The following is a 21,686-nucleotide window of genomic DNA, read 5'->3' as shown; positions in this document are numbered from 1 at the left end:
TTTACGTTCGTGACTTGGAGGCTTACGATTAGAGTCTCAGAATGCATAATGACAAAAGTATTGTCCAGAGTTTTGGCACGCTCGATTCTAATAAACCGTGACATTACCTTCGCAACTGGAACTTTAAGCCGATTTCCCATGAGGCTTCTTCGCTCTAATTCCCCGCGCGAGCACATGAATAGATCTTCTTTAGATCGATTATTGGTTCTAGCTGTAAACCAAAAAATCCGTTCTTCGATTCTATTTGACGATAACTTCCAATCGGATACGGTAAAATTTTACCAGAACTCGCACGGAAAGAGATTTGCAATTGATTATCAATCTTTGATACCTTTAATCTAAGATTTCCATTAACCAATTTATCGACTGGAAGATCGTTTTCATGGAAACCATACCATTCTGATTGCACTCGCCTACTATCTGTAGCAGAATCTTTATGCCAGAAGACTGTTTGCCACTTAACGATCAGAGAAATCGATCGATCGGTTCGGCAATTAAACATTCGCAAGAAAAATGACTTTCATTGAAACTAATGTAATTTCTAATGTTTTCCATTTCTCAACGTTATTATTCAACAGATCTTTCGTTGACCTTCGAAGGCTCTTGAATAAGTACCGATCATATGATCTATCAAGCGATTCAATTTTTCGATTTCACTTGAACGAACGCTATATTTCGGTCGTTTGATTTTTTCTCTATACGTCTCCCTTTATCGTTAACCTGAAAACTGGGACTCGGATAAAAGATTCTCCGCTTAACCGCTTCACTCGACTAGAAAATTACTTCCCATCGCAAGACCTAATCTATTCTTATGATACAATAAAATACGTTGAACACTGTCATTTCATAGATAATACACCTAGGTTCGATCAGTCTCGTTCCCGATCACTCGTTCCAATTATACTGTTATTTAGCGAGGTTAGGTTTTTTTTTTTAAACATATTCAACCGTGATGGGATATCATCTGAAACCTGGATCTCCAGTGTTGGACGACTTTTATGATTTAAAGAGCCATTATGCTTAATCATCATAAATAAAAATGTTAATTATTTTTTGCATGCATAAATCATTATTTATATAATTTTCATTTAATTGGATTGAAAGATTTATCATATTTCTCTTTCTTTCATAAGACAAGATAATTCAATACAATCTAAGCTTAGATTAACGCTCTTTCGTATGAATCTATTTCAATTAGTTTTATCGCGCTATTAAAATGTGGTTAGTGCCATTCGATATGTCGTTTTTATATACATAGTTAGCCACTTTAAATAACGCATAGTTTGATCACGTATTTGAGCAATTCAATTCATACACGTCACGGAATTAAAAAATGGTAATGTATTCTGTTTTATCGGCATTGGCATATGAATACATGCCAATGCTTATACGTAAAAATGAATCAACTTATGTATGAGATAAACCTTTCGCGTCTTATCAAATTAAATTTTTATGTTTAAAGGGACACGTCAATTTATAGTTGTGCGGACCAAGGGACTCGGTAAAATCTCATTCAAAGTACACTGTAAGAAACTTATACAGAATACTCGCATTTGACACGCAACAATAATTTCATAAGCAGTACATCCTAATTACTGGAACTGATAATCGTAGCATACAAGTATAAATGTCTAACTCAATCCCTGATCTCGATACGTCGTGCAAAACCACGAGTGGCTTCTGTACTTCTAAGGATTCCGTCAGTGGCGTAGAATGTTAGAAACTTCGAATTTAAAATAATAAGATGCATTAAATTTCGAGTAACGTAAAATCAATTTATTTGAGATGCTAACTTTACAGTATATTATAATAGTAGAATTAAAAGTTAAAATACCAATGAAAAACAGTAGCATAGAAAGTATTCTATATGCAGAGAAGTTTAAGTTTCAAAAAAGAGATATTGTTAATTTTTTGCATGTTATGCTTGTATTGTACATATTCATTAATATATTTTTTTTTTTAATTTAATAAGAGGAAATACAGTAATACAATATTATAATACGTGTAAACTTAATTATTTATATCTTGATTATATAACTTCTTTCCGTTGTTACAAAATTTTGTACGAATTGGGTAATTTTTTAAATACTGAACAATTTATTTTCCTACCTTGACTACCCCACCCAGAATAATACACGTAATAAATGAAAGAAACTTAATGAAGAAATACTCTGGGCGTTTGAGAGTATAAGTCGCGAATAATTTGTGATACTTGGCAGCGGCATTATTGGACACTTGAAAACAGTCACGAACACCTCTAAGACGAGCCACTGCGCCGGCCTTATACACTAATTCCATTAACGGTTAAGAGATATCTGGTTAGTAAATGCACGAACCAGTCCGATTTCACAGCTGGTCTAGTGAACAGTGTCCATAGTTGTTTGCAATGAGAGTTTAGTCTAAGAAGAGTCTTTCACAAGTAATATAAACACCAGTTTTAGACAATATGGGCGATATTATTGGTTTGTAAAACGTTATAAATAAAAGCCGAAATTTATTGGGATAAGTTACTATCGGGATAAATTATTTTTATGTAAAATACTGTCAATAATCGATCTTAAAATTCATATGTATTCGTATTTCATAAACTTTGTGATTTTTTGGAAATCATTTCTCTATTACATATTAATTATTGTAGGCAAATTGCGAAATTACTAGTATTTGATTAAAAATATAAGATCCGTTTGTTCAAATTCATTGTTTATGTATAACGTTTTATACAAAAACAAGTCTGTAATGAATATCAAGTTTCTGTTTTCTCCCAATTCTAAAATATCATTAACTTTTGTAATTCGAGCACCTGAGGAATTAATTGTGGCGGCAAATTTTCGAATTGTAGTCAACCACAACTTTCTATGAAACTGGATCTGTAAACCACAAAGTCTGTATCTCAATCTAGTTCTGGTCAGCTTAGTACGAATGGATAAGAAAAGAACCGTATTGATCGAAGTATACATAAGTCTTCTCACAGTGTCCAGGCTTTATTTTTTATTAAGTCCAAGTTTACGATTTCTATTTAGCACTTATCTCAAATTTAATTTATTTTTAAAAATGTCATTGGGCAATGGTAAAAAAGTGTCGAACAAAATCAAAGTTCTTTACTATTTGTCAAGAAATCACAAAAAAGGTTGTATGATTGCAAAATATATAAACGAATTTGATAAAAATTCATTTTTGTTATACAATTGAAATTTACGTAATTGTTCGAAAGATATGACTCGACGAACACAGAAGTAAACGCTAAGATAATAAAAAGAAAAATAGCGTAATCATTTTTACAATGGAGAGTCCAAAAAACTTTCTTTTTACATTTTTATTCTTTAGGAAATACAATATACTAAGAAAAAGAAATTGTTTGTAACTGGCGAAAGTTAATTCAATTTCCATTTTCAATTACTTTTTGCAGAAATGACTGGCGGCGGGACTAACATGGCTTACCACGGTCTGAGTCAACACGTAAATTTCGACGTGATTCCAGATCCGGATGATCGTTTTAGTTTAGAAGAATTAATTGGCGAAGGGACTTACGGAGAAGTTTATTCAGCGCGCGATAAGCAAAGCGGAAATCGAGTTGCCATTAAAATTTTGGAAAACGTTGCCGACAACATCGAGGAAATCGAAGAGGAATTTCTCGTTCTCCGTGATCTCAGTTTACATCCCAATATTCCATTGTTTCATGGTTTGTTCTTGAAAAGAGCCAAACCCAATCAAGAGGAGGACCAATTGTGGTTTGTCATGGAGGTAAGAAAATGTTTCTCTCACTTTCATGCTGGACCAGTTGACTTTGTCAAACGAATAATTGTTGTGGTTTTCATTGGACGGTAATTGAAAATAAAATTTAATGGGTTTAGGCCGTGTTTAGTAGTCCATCAAATCAGTCTTATCAAAACGTACTGAACGAGTTTAGGAAGCATTTCAGTGTTTGCGTTTTACGCTTCTTGTTTATCATCAGCGTTATTCGGATGAATATATATTTTTTCCTTAAACAATCCAGTACTTTTCTTCGTGCTTTATTAAGTAATATAAAAGTAAAACAAAAATCTCACGTGTCTCAACTTATTTCATGGTATCCCGTGTATCGTTACAGTATGTACACTCTTTCGAATGTAATAAATAAACTTCACGGTTAATCAACATTTCTATAATTTAATTATAATTATAATTTGTAAATTTATAATTTTGCAATATAGTATTTCTATATGTATCAAACGTACATTTGCAATAGTTTTTGTTTACTGATACAATGTGTAATATATAAGCACATTTCGATTATAATTTTTAACTTAATTAATTGCAGCTTTGCACTGGCGGTTCCGTCACAGATTTAGTACAAGGATTAAAAAAGAAAGGCAAACGTTTAACCGATGATCAGATCGCATACATAATCAGGGAAACTTGTGAAGCTTTGATATACTTGCACAGAAACCATTGCATGCATCGTGACGTCAAGGGACACAATATTTTATTAACAGAAGATGCACACTTGAAACTAGTTGATTTCGGTGTCTCCTCACATCTGGCAGCCACATTGGCCAGACGAAACACTTCCGTCGGTACACCATATTGGATGGCACCTGAGGTAACTAATCGCTGTCGCCATCACTATCCCTACTTCTAACGATTCATTTTTTAAACTCATTCCTAATATTTACAACAATAAGAAAGTACCAAATGAACATTTCCTTTTTTCATTGAAATGCATAGACGAATCATTAAAATCATTTCGTCAATTCTCCTGAAGCATTTGGACTTTGTTAACACCTACTAATCACATGATTTCTTGACATCCAACAATTTAAACAATATTGCGCATAACGTTCGGTAGACCAAAAAGTGTTGTGTAATTAAATTTATTGATATCGCCAGGTAATAGCTTGCGAACAGCAATTAGATTCCTCATACGATTCTCGCTGTGATATTTGGTCCGTTGGAATCACCGCCATCGAATTGGCTGAAGGAGATCCACCACTATCGGAATTGCATCCGATGCGCGCTCTCTTTCAAATTCCCCGAAATCCACCGCCAGCCTTAAAAAATCCGGATATATACTCCCCGGAATTGTCGGACTTTATAGCGGAATGTTTGGTGAAGGACATGGAGCACAGACCATTTGCAAGCGAATTGCGCGAGCATCCGTTACTTACGAACGTTGAGCCAATAGTCGAAAAAATACGGGAGGAATTAAAAGAGGAAATTCGTAAGCAAAGATCAGATGGGAGGGTTCACAGACAACCGGAAGTTACTACCAAGCACGGAAAACTTAAAACTGATCGTAAGACTCGACCCGAGAGGATGTACATGGATGATCTCGCTGCGCTTGATTTATTGTCAGAGGAAGCCATTGTGGAGCAACTCCAGAACAGATACGAGCAAACGCAGATTTACACGTACATTGGTGATATACTTGTTGCAGTTAATCCATTTGCAAATCTGGGACTCTATACAGGAATCGTGAGTAATATTCTCTTATTTTATTCACACACTGGAATTGGGTGTTATTTATAACTTGGTTTCTATGTGGAATAAGATCTGAAAGTTCGTATAAAGTTTATAGCATGAGGGACAAAATGTATTCGGTAACGTATGAAGATTTGAGATGCAATGCTGCGTATTTTTTATTGAGATATCACGTGTAACATTATTCAGGCAGTTTGATATTGTTTATGCAATAGAGGAACTGTCAGACGTCGGTTTTAACTGTTGGGACTACATTTATGTTAAATGCCTCGCAGTCTGACGCCGCGTTTGGAAAACAAAGAGGGTCTACCAAACGAATGAATAGTACATAAGCATGTAAATGTATTTTCTTGGTAAAGACATTGACCGTATGAAGAATTTCTTTATTCTGAAACTGTATTATCTTACTAAACTATTTTGGTGGGTCATTATAATGGCATTGCAAAACGAATTGATGTTCTTTCAGAGTCGATAAAGTCAATATTCAATAATGATATTTTGTACTATGCAAATAGATGTTACAAGAATTAACGAAAGAACTCCTTGAAGATGAAGAAATTGAATGACGTAAAGGTTCATTCAACCGTAATAGTGTTTCTCTAGAAAAAGAAAAAGTACTGGATAATGCAGCAATGTCTCGAAAATAAGTAAATATATTAATATGGCTGATGTGATAAATTGCTTGCAACAAAAAATGATTGTACGACATAGGTTGTTCCGAGTTTCAATTAATTTTCATTAATAGTGTTTAAACATGATTATTGTTGTATACGAATTTGAAAAATGATATGCTCTCGATATTAAAAAAATTTTTTTTTTCAGGAACAAAGACGCTACAAAGGTCAAGCGAGATCGGATAATCCACCACACATATTTGCAGTAGCTGATGCAGCTTATCAGGCGTTACTTCATCAGAGGCAAAATCAAGCAATTGTGATAAGCGGCGAATCCGGCGCAGGGAAAACTGAAAGTGCGAATTTACTTTTGAAGCAGTTGGTATATTTAAGTAAAGCTCCGAACCGTAATCTTGAAGAAAGAATTCTTCAAATAAACCCAATAATGGAAGCTTTTGGTAATGCCACTACCGGAATCAATGCGAATTCCTCGAGATTTGGAAAGTACCTGGACCTAACTATGACCAAAGGTGGAAAGGTCACAGGTGCCAGAATTGCCGTTTACCTGCTCGAACAGTCACGCGTGGTTGCTCAAGCTGAGTAAGTACAAAAAAATATTTAAAAAATTTTGTTTCTCATCTTCCTTCGTTCGCTATACAAATAATGATTCGGGGATAACATAATTACTATTACACTACGTTTTTAAAATTAATTTTATTTGCAGGGGGGAGAGAAATTTTCATATTTTCTATTATATGTATGATGGACTCGAAGCGGACAACCGACTTCAAGAATTTCACTTGGACAGCACGTTGAGAAAACGTCATCGATTTTTGGCCGATCATAGCCACACTTCTCAGACACACATAGATAAATTTCAACAATTGAAAATTGGGTTTAAAGTTTTGGGATTCCAAGACGGAGAAGTTGATACAGTTTATAGTGTCTTAGCTGCCATACTTCATCTTGGCGATATCGAATTTGGCGAAGTGGTCACTGAAGATAATACAGATAACAAAAGCCGTGTGATCGACATGGCTCCACTTCACAGAGGTATGTCTTGCAACGTTTTTGACCCAACTGGAAGTTAATGAAACAAAAATCAAATTTCGATACTTATATCTTGAAAATTTTTAAAAATATTTCCTTTTAAATATATTTTAATCAAAATATGATCACTTTTCGCGTTTAATTTAAATATTTCTTTTATATTCTATTAAAACAAATTTATGGTACTTCTCTAGTATCCAAGTTATTAGGAATCGAAACCAACGATCTTCTCGAAGCGCTGACGTCGAATTCAGTGGTAACTAGAGGAGAAACTATAACAAGAAATAATACTGTGACCGAAGCCTGTGCAGCAAGAGATGCCATGGCTAAAGGACTTTATGGAAGATTATTCGATTGGATGGTCAATCAGATCAATTGTTTGCTAAGCTTTAATCGGTCACCGAACTACGAACCATTGGCCATTGGTCTTCTCGATATCTTTGGCTTTGAAAACTTTCCAAGAAACTCATTCGAGCAGTTGTGCATTAATATTGCTAATGAACAGATTCAGTATTACTTTAATCAGCACATTTTTACTTGGGAACAACAAGAATACATGGCAGAAGGCATTCCTGTAGATTTAGTCGAATTTTCGGACAACAGACCAGTCCTAGACATGTTATTAAGCAAACCAATGGGATTACTGGCTTTACTGGATGAAGAAAGTCGTTTTCCTAGAGCCACTGATAGATCTCTTATCGGTAATAACATTATTTTAATAATGCGTAATAATAATGATCTTCAGTACTGTATGTAAATGATAGATGATAATGCCTTTTTTTCTCGTTACAGAGAAATTTCATAGTAACATAAAGTCGAAATTTTATGTTCGTCCAAAATCTGATGCAATCTGTTTTGCAATCCATCACTTTGCTGGTCGTGTGGTGTATCAAGCAGATGGCTTTTTAGAAAAGAATAGAAACTTCCTGCCACCGGAAGTAATTCAATTGGCACGTCAATCGCAGTTTGACATGGTTCGATTCCTATTTCAGTGCCCAATTACGAAAACGGGTAATTTGTACTCAGCCGTCCATGACACGGGTTCCAGAAAAATATCACAATGTAATCAAAATACAAAGGTGAGCTGGAAAATCAAATTCTTAATGCTCTAAATGCTGTATACTCATAATGATTTATTTTTTAAAACATGTACAACTTTATAAATTACAATAGGACTTATAGATTTTGTTATTGAAATTCATATGGTTTTTTACATATTATGCAACCTTATTATTATTATTATATATATATAAGTTAAAAATACCATATCTTCATCAACTATCCTAAGTATATTTATTTCTTTATTAACAAATAAGAATTCTAATTTTATTGTCAATTTTCAAAATCTTCAGGAACGTTACTCAAGTCGTGGTTTGGCTTCTCAATCGAGAGCTCAGCAAACTGTAGCAACATATTTCCGTTATTCATTGATGGATCTTTTGCAAAAAATGGTATCAGGCTCACCGCAGTTTGTTAGATGCATCAAACCCAATGACTCACGCAGCCCAAGATTCTTTGACAAGGACAAAGTTATAAAACAATTAAGATACACTGGAGTATTAGAGACAATAAGGATCAGACAAAATGGATTTTCTCATCGAATACCATTCAATGAGTTTCTTAAAAGGTTTGTATATTTCGCTTATACAAATTATTATTAATTATATCAAAAAAGGATTCGAGTAACTGTAGTACTCATATTCATCCAGCATTCTTTATGATTGGATGAATCACATACGAATTTTGATCTACTTTACTCTCGATAATAAGAAGGCTTTATTACATTTTTTTACACCAATAATGCTTTCTTGTAGTGCAAATCTTATCAAGAATCCTTTTCAATTCATACACCGATTAAATTATATTGTCTTAAAGTATATTATAAATTTTATTTTTATGACTTTCGCGGTCATTGTTCATATGGATATAAGTAGTTTCCGGATTGCGGCCGTGTCTGGAAATTTTTAATAACTTTTAAGCGAATTGTTTCTGTATTGTAAATATCTATAATTTTAAATTTATTCGCGATCCTTAGGTATTGTTTCCTTGCTTTTGGCTACGACGAACGCGTGGTCGCGAGTCGCGACAATTGTCGTTTGTTGTTGGTTCGACTAAAAATGGACGGATGGGCCTTAGGAAAGACCAAAGTCTTCCTAAAGTATTACCACGTCGAGTTCTTATCCAAGATGTACGAAGAGCAGTTGAAAAAGATCATTATGGTACAAGCCTGTGTGAGACGATGGCTGGCTAGAATTAGATACAAGAAACAAAAATGGCAATTTGCCATGTCTGTGGTCACATTGCAACGTCATATTCGTGGATGGCTCTCTAGGAAACACCAGGAGGAGGAAGCTAAAAGGAAACGTATAGAAGAAGAAGAAAAAGCCCTTGAAGTGGCACGAGGTAAAATTGTACTATTTAAAAAATATAGAAACTTTCATTTATCAGAAACGTGGTTTGGTAGTAACATGTGTAAATGACACATGAATCGCAGATAAGACAAGTCATCTTATACGTTTTGTTTATTTCGAGTTGACTACTTTCAGAAATATAATTCGTGGAAAAATGTACAAATAAAAAAATTCTAGAGTAGTTTTATTAATCTTCTGGAAATATAATATTCACTATATTTTCGTATCGTTTGCTATTTTTTATTATTACTATATACTTGTCAGTTATGATCGGATTACAGAAAACTTTTTTTATTTTAGAAAATCTAAAACGCAATGAGATGAATTGGTTTAAAGCCAAAATTTCACGAAATGCATCTCACGACTCTGTTGAACCAAAGGAAAGCAGGGAACCAAAACACGGAAAAGAAAATCTTAACAAGAACGACGCGGCTGTAATTATTCAAAGTCGTAAGTGTTTTTGTCTAAACATCAAGTTTTCGTATTGCTGTATATATAATAATACTATTATGGTACTTGTTGCAGACTTTAGAGGGTACACTATTCGTAAACGTTTCGGATATGAGCTTGAGGAACGCTTTAAAAGAATCCTTAATAATTACGATAACAAACAAGATGGTCTGAAGGCGTTGCTTCGTGAAGGACTACGAAATGAGGATGCAGCCTTTATAGTTCAACGGTGGTACAAAAAAGAAGAGAAAGTCAAGAAAAGGCCTTTGCAAAAGGATCGTATACATCCGAAATTAAGACAAGCTGATCTTATTCAATTTTCACAGAACGTGAGTTGACATATTTTACTAAATTATAGCAAATTACAAAACCTATAAAAATTTAAGTAGTTTTACCCAATGTTATACAGGGTCTCCCTAAATGGCCTTACCCTAAATATAGCGATATGCCGGAGAAATCTCAGATCACAAAAATGACATCCATTTTATTTAAAAGCGTTTAGTTTTTCCATTACGAAACATCACTGTATACCGTTGATAAGGCAATTTAGGAACACCGTATATAATCGCACTATTGTCATAAGACATATTGTTTCTTCAAGCATTTCATGTTCGAACGTACGGCTATGTAAAAATGGTGAATTTCGTGAAAACATCGTTGAATATTTATAACATCGTTTATTAGGTTCATATGAAAAATCAAGAGGTTCACAAAAATCTTCGCCGTAATAAACCTGGTGTTCGATTGAACGACGTAGAAGAACCTCCACCGGATTATTCAAGACCCGAAGGGTTCAACATGGTTCAAACAATTCTTCAGTATCGGAATGGAAATCAACAGGAAGTTGATGAGACTGCCAAGTTCTACAGAGATTTGAAGGAGGAAATGAGCAGGTAAATATCAATGTACACTATTACCTTTCTCTTTGGATTATCTGTGAAAAAAGGGGGAAATTTGAAGACTCACTTTTCACATCCTTTTGACGCTCACATCGCAAGTGGTTCGGAATTCGAAGAAGACGAAGTTGGCTGGGACTTACCGTTGATACAGCTAGAAAATGACCTTCACCCATCTTCGAGGTACCGTCTTTCTCGTAAAGACGTAACGAACCCCGTAGAGCCCATATATGTTGATATACTCGCTTCCCATTGTGTATTATAATGAGCAGAATTCTCTTAAATGTTAAATATTGTACTTTTCAATAGTGGTACATTCTTGTATTATCATTCAAAGAACAAAGATAGATCACAATCCTAGAAAGGACCAAAATCATTTTCCAAATTTTATACATGGGAAAGTAAATTTGCAACTGACATTATATGCAGTAAAATATACCTATTATTAACAAATATATATTATCAGATCAGGAGATTGTAGGCTTTCGCGGCCAATATTATCATTAATACTCATAAATTCCGGATGAAAGCCATGAGTATTATTATCAGATCATATAGCAATAATATCATATAGCAACCATAATAAATAATCCTTATATGTATTCATTCAAAATATTTAGTATATTGTTGTATGCATCAAAGAACATGCAATATAGTCGCTTTTTATTTTTCATTAACGAAAATTCAAATACCATGTAGTAGTAAATACTGATCATTGAATAAAATATCCTGAGCGTTGAATTACGCTTTCAATGTAACTTTTAATCAGATACAGAATTATGAAAGTAACTGTTACTTTTATAACAAACAATTTATGTCAATATTACAGATCTCATTGAGTAAACTTACTGTATGAGTATAGCACTATATCAAGTATACTAATAGGGCTTAACACATTTTCATACCTCATAGTGGCTACTGTGATAGTATATTTCTAGAGGTTATTATAGTGTATGAAGACTATATCGTTTTCATTGAATTGATAATCTTAAAGTCAACTGATTATCCGAATAAAATGTAATTACCTTGTACGACTGCAGGAGCTGCACGAGTCAGGTTTTGGAAGTGAATGCAGAGAGGAGGGACCGACTTGCAGCCCAAGGAGACTTTGTGGTCGCTCCGGAGCAACAGCTTTCAAATATTTGGCACAAAGCTCTAAGAAATCCGACAGAATCTCAAGAAAACGAATCTACGAGCAAATCCATAAAGTGAGTCAGATTCTCTGTTATACGTTCCGACGACTTTTTTGGCATGACTAATATTTCGTTTCACTTATCAGAGGTATCATGGCAAACTTTCAGGTAAACTTCAGAATTCACAATATATGCCAATCAATGTCACTTTGTTAATTAAAACTTTGTTGCGAAGATTGAGAGTAGATTTGCTAAACAGTACTTTTGTCTCGTTTTCGTAGCGTTCATGCTTTGACATAGTGAGATATTTATTAAATACAGAATAGTGATTTGTTACAAAATTGGAAACATCATGATAACGATTGAAGTAAAAATCTTCAGTCCGTAGTTCGTGAAAGTATTGCATTACTATACTATAACCTTATCAGCATTTTAGTTAAATTATTCATCAGCTTGAATAACCATTTATTTTCTTACATAATACTTCTAAACTTTTCATAAATTTAAGTGTATTTAAAAAATTTACTCATATATAATATTTCAGACTTACTCATTATACCAATACGTAAGAAAACAGTGCCCCTAGCGAGATCTTTTAAGTCGAGTATTAGTCAAGTGCACGTGTACCCGATGGATTTTTAAAGTCGATTTTCTTAAAAATGAAGCTTCGCAAACAAAAAATTTATTCTACAATCTCGAATTAATTTTTCAAGAGTAATCACCTCCTTTTCGGTTTTACCGTAATTCCCGCCCTACCCTGTATAGCTCACAAACATCATGTAAATTGACATCATACAAAGGATATATTTTTAGATGATCATCTTGACAAAGATATCTCTGTTTATAATTATTTTCTAGTAATGAGTATACCACTTGATGCCCCTTAATGATAACGTACAGATGTTATAGAATCACATATAATATAGAACTATGCACTTCCGTGGAATTTTCACAGCATAATTTTATTCTTTCTTCATGTTTCAAGTAGTATATTTCTACCTCGTATGCTACGTTGGCTCTTTACTAATTATAATTAACCATAAGTAGGACAAGTGTATTCGACGATGCCCCTGAACTTATATACTCCAAACATAACTATGTCATGTGATTCTTGAACTATACTTTATTCAAAAAACATTATCACACATAGATGTTATATTCGAAACAACAGTGCAAAGAGAAGTATTAGAAGCTAATACCTGTTTCTACACTATCTTAATACCTGATACCACCACTTATTTCTTACGAATCATATAGAATATTTTCTGAATGTATTATTCTTTAGAAAAATAATTAGAGCACAGTCTCGCCAACTTTTTTTCAATTGAAATACACATTACTAAAATTCTATGCACGACATGTTGAACCAGCTATTATATTACATATAACGACAGTAAAAAAGAAACGTAATAAATACATTAACCATATACATATTTTTTTTATAGTACAAGGACTAATGACATGCTTAACCACAACATGCGCGGAGTCCTCATCAACTATGCAGCCAGTAAGCAACCTACATACGAGTCTTCGCGTATCAACAATCCAAATGGCATACGTGCACGAGGAGGTTCAAGATACAACGGTACGAATCTAGTAAACGGTATAAACGGTCAGGTGAACAATGTAACGAGGCAACATAACAATAAAAAAAGCGGTTACGAGCAGCAGAACGACAATGCAGAAACTGGTGTCGATGGCCGGGGAATCGTTAAATCCAATCATACCGAATGTACGCAGAATGAAAAAGTTCACCGTGCTCAGGACAGAAATCGTTACGAACATCATAATGGTATTAGGTATCGCGCCTTTGGGCAAAGTGGTTATTTCGGTAACCACAAGGAACCTACGTATAATTCGTCAGACTTGAGATATCTTCTGAGACCAACGATTACGCAGAATCGACGAGAAAGTGTTAAAGTCGAATACGACATAGAGGATATCAACGGACCGTACAACTTTAGACAGCTGCTGAGACCAGCTGAGTATTTACCAACCGAGTCTTTGAGAAAACGTAAGGGTGGTATAGCCTGTAACGGTATTCAGCTGCCGAAGGATAAGCTTTCGGAAAAGCACGTCAAACGGAGAGCGCCTTTAGCACCGAATCTGAATCAGGTTCTAGTTAAGAAGTAGCGTGCTGTATCAATTTAGTTAATCATCTTTAATTGGCTATACGTTAAATGATTGTCTCTTTGATTGATGCTATTATTTTTTCTTCTTTTTTTTCGATGAAAAGTTACAAGAAGAAGTTTGTAGATTAATATACGTATAGTGGTATTTTAAGAAAGTGTCGTTCGTGCGATATGTCTTTAATTAATCGTAGAGATTTTTGTGATTTTAAGATATTTAATGATTTTTGTAATTCGATGAATTACGTCGTACATTAGTTGAATTGGGTTCACTGATTTTTTATCATTACCAAACATGAATATCCGTGACAACGTTCAATCCTTATAATTATTGTAATTCGCGTATTTTGAAAATAGCGTGCATTTAGAACTAGTCATTTTCAGCTTTACTTAATTCTTAGGCAATTTTTTCTTAATAGATTTAATACGATTTAGAAGAACGAGGTGAAATGTACGTCATGTGTGGGAACGTACAAAGTTGAAATTCTATTGATCCTCGTTCCTGGTAGTTTTATCGTTAACTTTCCGCGCATTGGGATAATTATTAATGTCTAAGGATTTTTATTTTTAAGAACTATTTAAGGATAAGACGAACTCAAATTATTGTTCGAACGCGTTATTCTGTTATTATTTTTAAGCCGCCTGTAATTACAAGCTTTTTTCCCAGTTGTGCAAGATGATACCAAATATACATATAATATATATTTACTGTTTATATGCTGTAGTTTGATTTATTGAAATTATTTTCTTCCTTGCCGTGTATATCTTCATTAATCCATCCAAGCATGCCGAATAGTCGAATAGGTGATCAACTGTGATTTTCTCTGTGTTCGAGAAAAGTTTTTTTGAACATTGATTAAGAGGGTATACGATTAAGCCTAAGCAATGTATGAATCTAATAGCACCTTTTAAAAATAAAATTAATGAATTAGTGCTACTTACGTGAAATTATTTTTTTTTTATAAAATATTGCACCTGTTCTTCGTGTTATCTTGTATTCTACGTTAGACTGATTTTGTGTTTGACTGATTGATAAATTGTTTAGCCTATATGTAAAAGATGTTTTGCCTATGAAAGTTATCCTAGAATACGAATAATTGATTTCTGTAGCAAATATAAGAACAATATTCTGATCTGATTGATTCACACTATACTGATTAAATCATATATAATTCAATCACGTAAAAAAAAATATAAGATATAATAGATTAGAAACTAAGAATGATTAGATTGCAATTCAATGACTCGACGAAGTTGCCGAAAGTCAGAGCAAAAATACATTGTTTTCTTTCCTTTCCTCTATTATTTTCTTATTTCTAAATAACAATTTAAGTTAGTAAAATATTTCCATCATCAAACCCAACGAATTTCTCATTGTTAACGAAAGCATAGAGCGAGGACAGTGCGAATGGAGTGTGAAAACTTCCACCGTTGACGTTTCGACTCTAGTAAAGATAATGTATCGGTTCCTCGAATTGGAAAAAACGTATACTTAATCGATAATTGCTCTCACAGATCATTTAACTCTCACTCCATACGGTCGTCAAAGTTGATTTATTGAAGTGTATTTCCTGACACGTGGTAGTTAACCAGGAAAGCAGCTGTGGTCCACATAACCACAATACTCCGCCTTCGTTTGTGACTAATAAGCGCCATTGATCGTGACATGATAATCATTCAGACAAAGTGGTTCTAATGGATCGTTAAAGACGTACAAGTGTATATGAATAAATCTTCATCTCACCGAAAGGCGCGGTTGCACCCGACATGATCGTTATTCGGCCCTGCTTAAAACGTAAAGATTCTAGAGGATAATTATATCGCGTTCGAACTCTCGAAATGGACACGTTCAAAAGGAATATTACGTGATTGCGTAACAGCAAGACTGAAATAAAATCAGAAACATGAACAGATCTCAATATGCCAGATCATGATGAAAATCTAAAACGTTCAAATACCTTCTCCTGGTTACTACCGAATTATTCCGTGGCGCTAGCGTCACTCTGACCTCCAAATCGTTCGGAAGTTTCGTTTCGTAGCCAGAAGGTGTCAGCAGTCGCAATCGTGCTGGTCACCGAGACGCCTAGACGCCGGGAGATGTTTCACAGCGTCGCCGCGTCGGCAACGAGGCGTTCCTATCGCTCGCAGTACGAAATTGACACAGTAGAGGGATCTTGGAGCTCTATTGGAAAGGGAGTGAGTAGTGGAAAGAGGGGGGCAACGAACCCTCTCGCGCGGCTCGACTCTACGGAGCGCGGAGTTGTGTTCGAATCATGGCGACACCCGACCCCGTAGACCCAGCCACCCTAGAGATTAAGACCCGTAGCATAGAACAGACACTACTCCCACTAGTAAAGCAGGTAAGACCGTTCGACACGAAGTACATCCTTATTCTCAACTCCCTGTCCCAGGTTATTCTAATGCGGCTTTGTCAAAAACGTACGTATCCCCTGCACCCGTAGCACTACACTCCGTTCCAAAACCAGTTGCCGAGAAACAGTCAGAGAGAAAGAGCTAAATCGAGAGAGTGAGAAAGTGCGGGACTGAGGGAGAAAAGATTTGGAGTAAAGTGAGCGAATGAGTGCGACAGTGAAAGATCAGTTGCGAGTGTAAGACAGGGAAACGAAGAGAGTGTCTGACTGTTGAGCATGTGGAAAAGCAGAGAGCACACACGACCTATTACCAATCCCAACGTCGGCACCTCAAAATAGCACGTTTTATAGTTTGGCTTATCAGTCCTCTCGCACAACGTTGAAAAATCCAACTGGCCGAAAGATCTGGTTTACCGTGGAAGAGTAATTTTGACAGATCGTGCCGGCATGTGCTTTTATCATCGAAATACGTGGCTACGTGCTTCGCGTACAGTCTTTTTATTCCTTTTAAGAAATCCTTCCGTCCCGTCAAGATAGTTTACGAACCGTCCAGTCGTATTTTATCGTATTCTTCTTTTCCAACTTTTCTTTTTATCTCCCGTTGTGAATCGCTTCTGTTGTGAACTAAAGGTGCCACATTATTTCTGGGTCTGTACTTACATGTTTGTCACGTGTGACATAGCACACGATCTGAAGCGTGTAAGTAACATATTATTTTCTTCAAATTCACAAAGCGTGTAACTTGTCCCTTTTTTACATTATCGTAAAAATTCCTATCAGCTTTTTATCGAAATATATTTTGTACTTTCGAGGATTACGTTTTTCAATGTCCATCCCGTGTTAATTTTTTAAGGTTTTGCTGATTATGCGTTATGTACATGTTAATTACTCGCGGTGAAGTTTAATGCTTACACTCGGATACGCAATTGCGTATTAATGCTCCTTACGAGACAGTTTTCTCGTCCTAAACTTTTTCTTGCTTCTCTTTTTCTTTTTTTTTTTCCACAACGTCGCCCGTTATCGCATCTCGACGCGCATCTTACCTTTACCGAGGGAAGCTTCACAAATTACCTGAGTGCGGGTCGAATAGGATAAAAAGTGTCACGGAAATCCCAGAAGATTACGGAGGATCGTGATAACACGTAGACGCTTGTTTTATTCGTATTTTCCGCACTTTCGCACTAATATCGATCACTGCACAGTAATTAGTATTTAATCAATCTAAAGAATACGACTTCTCGATATTTTGCATGAGCAACTTTTCTATCTACTAAGTATATTATGCAACAATTTACTTGACATTTAAGTGTACCACTAATACAAAATATTTTACCCGTCTAGTAAGGCTGTACAAATATTGTAAAACCAAAAAATAACAAATTGAAACTCGATTTTAGCAGTGCGCGAAGCAATTTGGTCATTTAAATGCATGCATAAAATCGAAGAAAATCCGATAACGTAGTAAAGCTTAGTGAATACAGAAATCGATAATCGATCAAATTAGAGTTCAACGAACTTTACAGAAAAATCAAACGGAAAATATCAAAGACTATAGGCAGGTATTATTACAATTATTTTTCAGAATAAATTGAGTATTTCTCTTGCGTACGAATACGCCTTACCAAGTGTGTACCTAATAAAAAAAAGGAAATATGAATAGGGTGTTTCATCCCCAACGACGAGATTTAAATAACGTTCCACCATCTCCCGACTATATTTGCCTTAAGAATTTTCCGCTTCCGCATTACATTCTTGGTAATAAAAAATGGAAGTAGTCAGAAATAAAGTAAAATCGAATTATTAAGTTATCATAGTAGGTTCTCATACAGGTTCAATACAGTATAGTGTCTAGAGTACACAGAAATGGGGGTAAGTAAGTAGGAGCGAATGGCGTTGAATACAGTGACCTTCCTGTCACGTTTATCGATGTATTTTCGTCTGTGGGTTAACCCTCTTTAGTTAGAAGGGTATATAGCAGGGGTTGGGTTCGTGCATGGCACGGAAGCGATCGTTACGAACTGCAGCCACTTGTTAGAGCTCCGTCTAGTCGTTTTGTACAGCTCTTCTTTTACAGACCATCCATGATCGAAGTTGATAATAAAAATAATATTCTTTTTATTATTTTGATAAGGAATATTCGAAATATTAATTTTTGTCAGTTCCACTCTGTTGTCTTATTCGCTTGGCAAATATATATATTCTTGGTCTCTGCCATATCGTAACAGCTCTTCAATAAATATTTATATGCATTTCCAATCGAATTCAATTTCTGAATGGGAGGATGCCGTATATTCATATAGTGGTTATATGAACAGAATGTGGAAGATCCATTACTGCAGGAGGCATTCCGTAACCTGTTCAGTTCCATCTGAGGTAGCCTGGGTAAGCCGAGACGTATTTCAAATCCAATTCGAAAATATTTAATTCATTTAAACCTCTGAATCTTCTATTTCTTTGTTGTTCAGATTTGCCGACATAAATTCAGTTTACCTCCAAATCATTTTTACTTTTTACCATTTAGATTTGTATCTAATCGAATGAACTGGAAATTAGATTTTTGAGGCTTAAATGAGTCCTAATTTCGGCTTTTATTGGAATCTCAAAGCTTAGAAACAGGACATAAGCGCAGTCCCGAGATTCAAATAAGTTCTATGTCACTTGGTCTTTCCTTATAGAAAAATTTGATATAAGTCTGGAAAACATCAATGCATTTTTGAGGTTTAAACGAGATTAATATTTCCAACTCTGAGAAAAGTAATAGGTCGGAGCATTATTTTACTGGTTACTACACTTTGGATAATTTATATATCGACTTAGGAGGGTCATATTTATGTTTCTGGAAGAATGGCTTTTCGATCTCATATACAGGATTATCCATGGCTAATGCACCAGCTGAAGTTAGATGCGATTGAACAATTCTGTTAATCGAGACAGACATCTTGTTAAACAAATGCAAGAACGTGAGAGTCATAATCTTAGCAATTTTATGCATAGAGTTAATACAGATAGAGCAGACAAGCCATAGGCTGCTCTGCAAGTGGAAGTGTCCGTTCGCTCATAATGAGAAAGAAAGAGATAGCTGAACCCCTTTAGCTATCCGTCTTTACACCCTGATTTGCATTTATCTCTCTCTTCGCCGCTGCCGCGTTGAGAGCTGGCTTGTCTGCTCTATCTGTATTAACTCTATGATTTTATGACGTTAACTCTCATTTCTTGAATGATGCCACCCTGCTCTGATTCATGAAATCATCCATTCACGGCCAATTTCAGCTAGTGCGTTTACCGTGAATAACCCTGTATACATGTATATTGTAATCAAAAATAATACTTTCAACAAAAGTTACGTGTCAGAAAAATGTTTGGTTCATATAGTATGATCTCACATAGGATTCAGAGATGCTATATAAAATTATGGAGTGTCAAAGTATATTTATTCGATGAGTTTTCTGATTTGCTAATACTCTTTACCAATTTAAATTGTTTGGTTCAGTGATAATTAAAGTCGGTTCATGAGTTAAATAGGCATTGAATAGAATCTCTTCTTGTAATTTTTCGTATGATAGAATAAGCTAGACTTTTAATTTTAATTAGTTTAATTTTAATTATTTATAAAAGAAAACTAAACTTTTGTATTATTGCTTCAAAATAACAAAACATAAGAATTAGAACTACTTAATTTCCAAAAACACTTTCCAAAAAACGCTTCGACAGGTGAATTTATTTATATTACATTTAAATATTTAAATTAAAAAAGTTTAATTAAAAAAATACTGTTCATCCCCTTGTTTTGAAAATAATACTTAGTTATTAATGGAAAAGACTGTAATCTAATCTACTATATTTTTTAATTAGGATGATGTAATAACCGCATCACTTGACGCCCATACATTTCGAATCATTAGAAAATACTTTTTAACCTTATTAAGGTAGCTACTGCGTTGCACACTAGTTAAATGAGGTTTAAATTTTTACAATGAGTTTAAAAAGTTAACTGTATTAATTGATAGTAATGGAGGGCGATTTGTATAATATCATAACACGTGTCCTACATGCAAACTTTCATAGAAGTACATTTTCGTCGAATTTTTTCAAAGAATAAATCATAATTTTGTAACCATTTTAATTCGCTACAGCTTATTCTGTTTTTTGAAAGTTGATCGTTCAAAAAATACAAACTATTGTTTATAAACAAACTGCTGTATTTTTTAGACTGTCAATAGTACAAACATTTTACATGGTGAATTCGTGAAGCAGCTTTCGATAAACCGAATGAACTATGGCGTATCAAAATCGGTACAAAATTACCTTAACAGCCCCATTTTATAGAACTATAAATATCACCTCGTAGTGTAAAATGTTTTTATAAGCTGAATTATACATTTACAACACAGAGTATTGAACAGTTCATTATTTACTTCGGTAAGGAAATTATCGGTGGCCCAGATTTAGTTAAATGCTATGCAGTGGTAGCATAAAGCAAACAACTGTATTTAAAAAGTCCACCCACTAGGAAACTTACGCTATTCGTTCTATATGTAAATATCGCAAAGGTTCAATTGCATACTTATTATGTATTTTCAACTTAGCAATAAGGATAAATGACACTAAACAACAATATATTTAAAATATATTATACTTCCAATATATTTATAGCAATCTGTACTTTATGAAAAAATGCTGAAAAATATTTGTTCACGTTGCAAGAGAACGGGTACGCCTACATGTATACTTTGACGTGATTTTTCGAATCACAGTCCCAAGGCGGCTCCGGTTACCGATACAGATAACGTTCTCGATTTCTGGTTCCCTTCGGGTCGCCACCCTGCTCAGGAGTTACGCTCTCGGGTTGATTCGTACAGTTATGTCAAGGCTCTCGTAAGATTTCGTTATTGTTTAGTTGAGGTCGAGGTGCTCGAATCTGCCGTGGGGAGATAGTCTCGACGTACCGAGTTGCCCGGCAGAGGAGAGTACCTGATGGAGACGTCTCCACGGACCGGCAGAAGCCCGGGTGAGATACCGGCGCCCCGCTGGAGATGGGCAAAGGGCTGTAGAGCGGGCGGAGGTAGTTTTGATACGGTTAAGGGCAGGAGAGGAACCTCCTGCCCGAGTTAAGGATGTGGTGCCCAGCTGTCGCCCGATGCCCTGGGGAAGCGGCCGTGGAGGATCTCCAGGAG

At 35.0% G+C, this 21,686-nt stretch overlaps 2 protein-coding genes across 12 annotated transcripts in view; both read left to right on the top strand.

Moving 5' to 3' along the window:
- The window catches only part of LOC107268033 (myosin-IIIb), a 31,007-nt gene extending 16,152 nt beyond the window's left edge, over window positions 1-14,855 (top strand). For 2 of the 8 annotated variants that reach the window (XM_015740372.2, XM_015740373.2), the window contains exons 2-16: window positions 3,407-3,741; window positions 4,298-4,579; window positions 4,867-5,451; window positions 6,280-6,671; window positions 6,796-7,124; window positions 7,316-7,822; window positions 7,914-8,200; window positions 8,474-8,748; window positions 9,157-9,524; window positions 9,833-9,982; window positions 10,058-10,311; window positions 10,667-10,875; window positions 10,981-11,061; window positions 11,919-12,086; window positions 13,457-14,855. In XM_015740372.2, the coding sequence (XP_015595858.1) occupies window positions 3,409-3,741; window positions 4,298-4,579; window positions 4,867-5,451; window positions 6,280-6,671; window positions 6,796-7,124; window positions 7,316-7,822; window positions 7,914-8,200; window positions 8,474-8,748; window positions 9,157-9,524; window positions 9,833-9,982; window positions 10,058-10,311; window positions 10,667-10,875; window positions 10,981-11,061; window positions 11,919-12,086; window positions 13,457-14,144 (4,908 nt within the window). In that variant the 5' untranslated portion in view covers window positions 3,407-3,408 and the 3' untranslated portion in view covers window positions 14,145-14,855. Of the gene's footprint in view, window positions 1-2,307; window positions 2,463-2,797; window positions 2,882-3,406; window positions 3,742-4,297; window positions 4,580-4,866; window positions 5,452-6,279; window positions 6,672-6,795; window positions 7,125-7,315; window positions 7,823-7,913; window positions 8,201-8,473; window positions 8,749-9,156; window positions 9,525-9,832; window positions 9,983-10,057; window positions 10,312-10,666; window positions 10,876-10,980; window positions 11,062-11,918; window positions 12,087-12,157; window positions 12,180-13,456 lie in introns of those variants that run through there. The other 6 variants (XM_015740376.2, XM_025085218.1, XM_015740371.2 and 3 more) reach the window with 6 other exon arrangements.
- A 1,050-nt stretch (window positions 14,856-15,905) lies between these two features.
- Window positions 15,906-21,686, top strand: part of LOC107268037 (alpha-catulin) — a 59,251-nt gene continuing 53,470 nt past the window's right edge. For 2 of the 4 annotated variants that reach the window (XM_015740384.2, XM_015740382.2), the window contains exon 1: window positions 16,343-16,500. In XM_015740384.2, coding sequence (XP_015595870.1) covers window positions 16,414-16,500 — 87 coding nt within the window. In that variant the 5' untranslated portion in view covers window positions 16,343-16,413. The other 2 variants (XM_025085232.1, XM_025085231.1) reach the window with 2 other exon arrangements.

Source organism: Cephus cinctus, unplaced genomic scaffold, assembly GCF_000341935.2.
Source record: "Cephus cinctus unplaced genomic scaffold, Ccin1 Ccin1_scaffold0462, whole genome shotgun sequence".
Classification (NCBI taxonomy): domain Eukaryota; kingdom Metazoa; phylum Arthropoda; class Insecta; order Hymenoptera; family Cephidae; genus Cephus; species Cephus cinctus.
The sequence above is the reverse complement of the archived record's forward strand: the minus strand, read 5'-3'. Positions and strand labels throughout refer to the sequence as shown.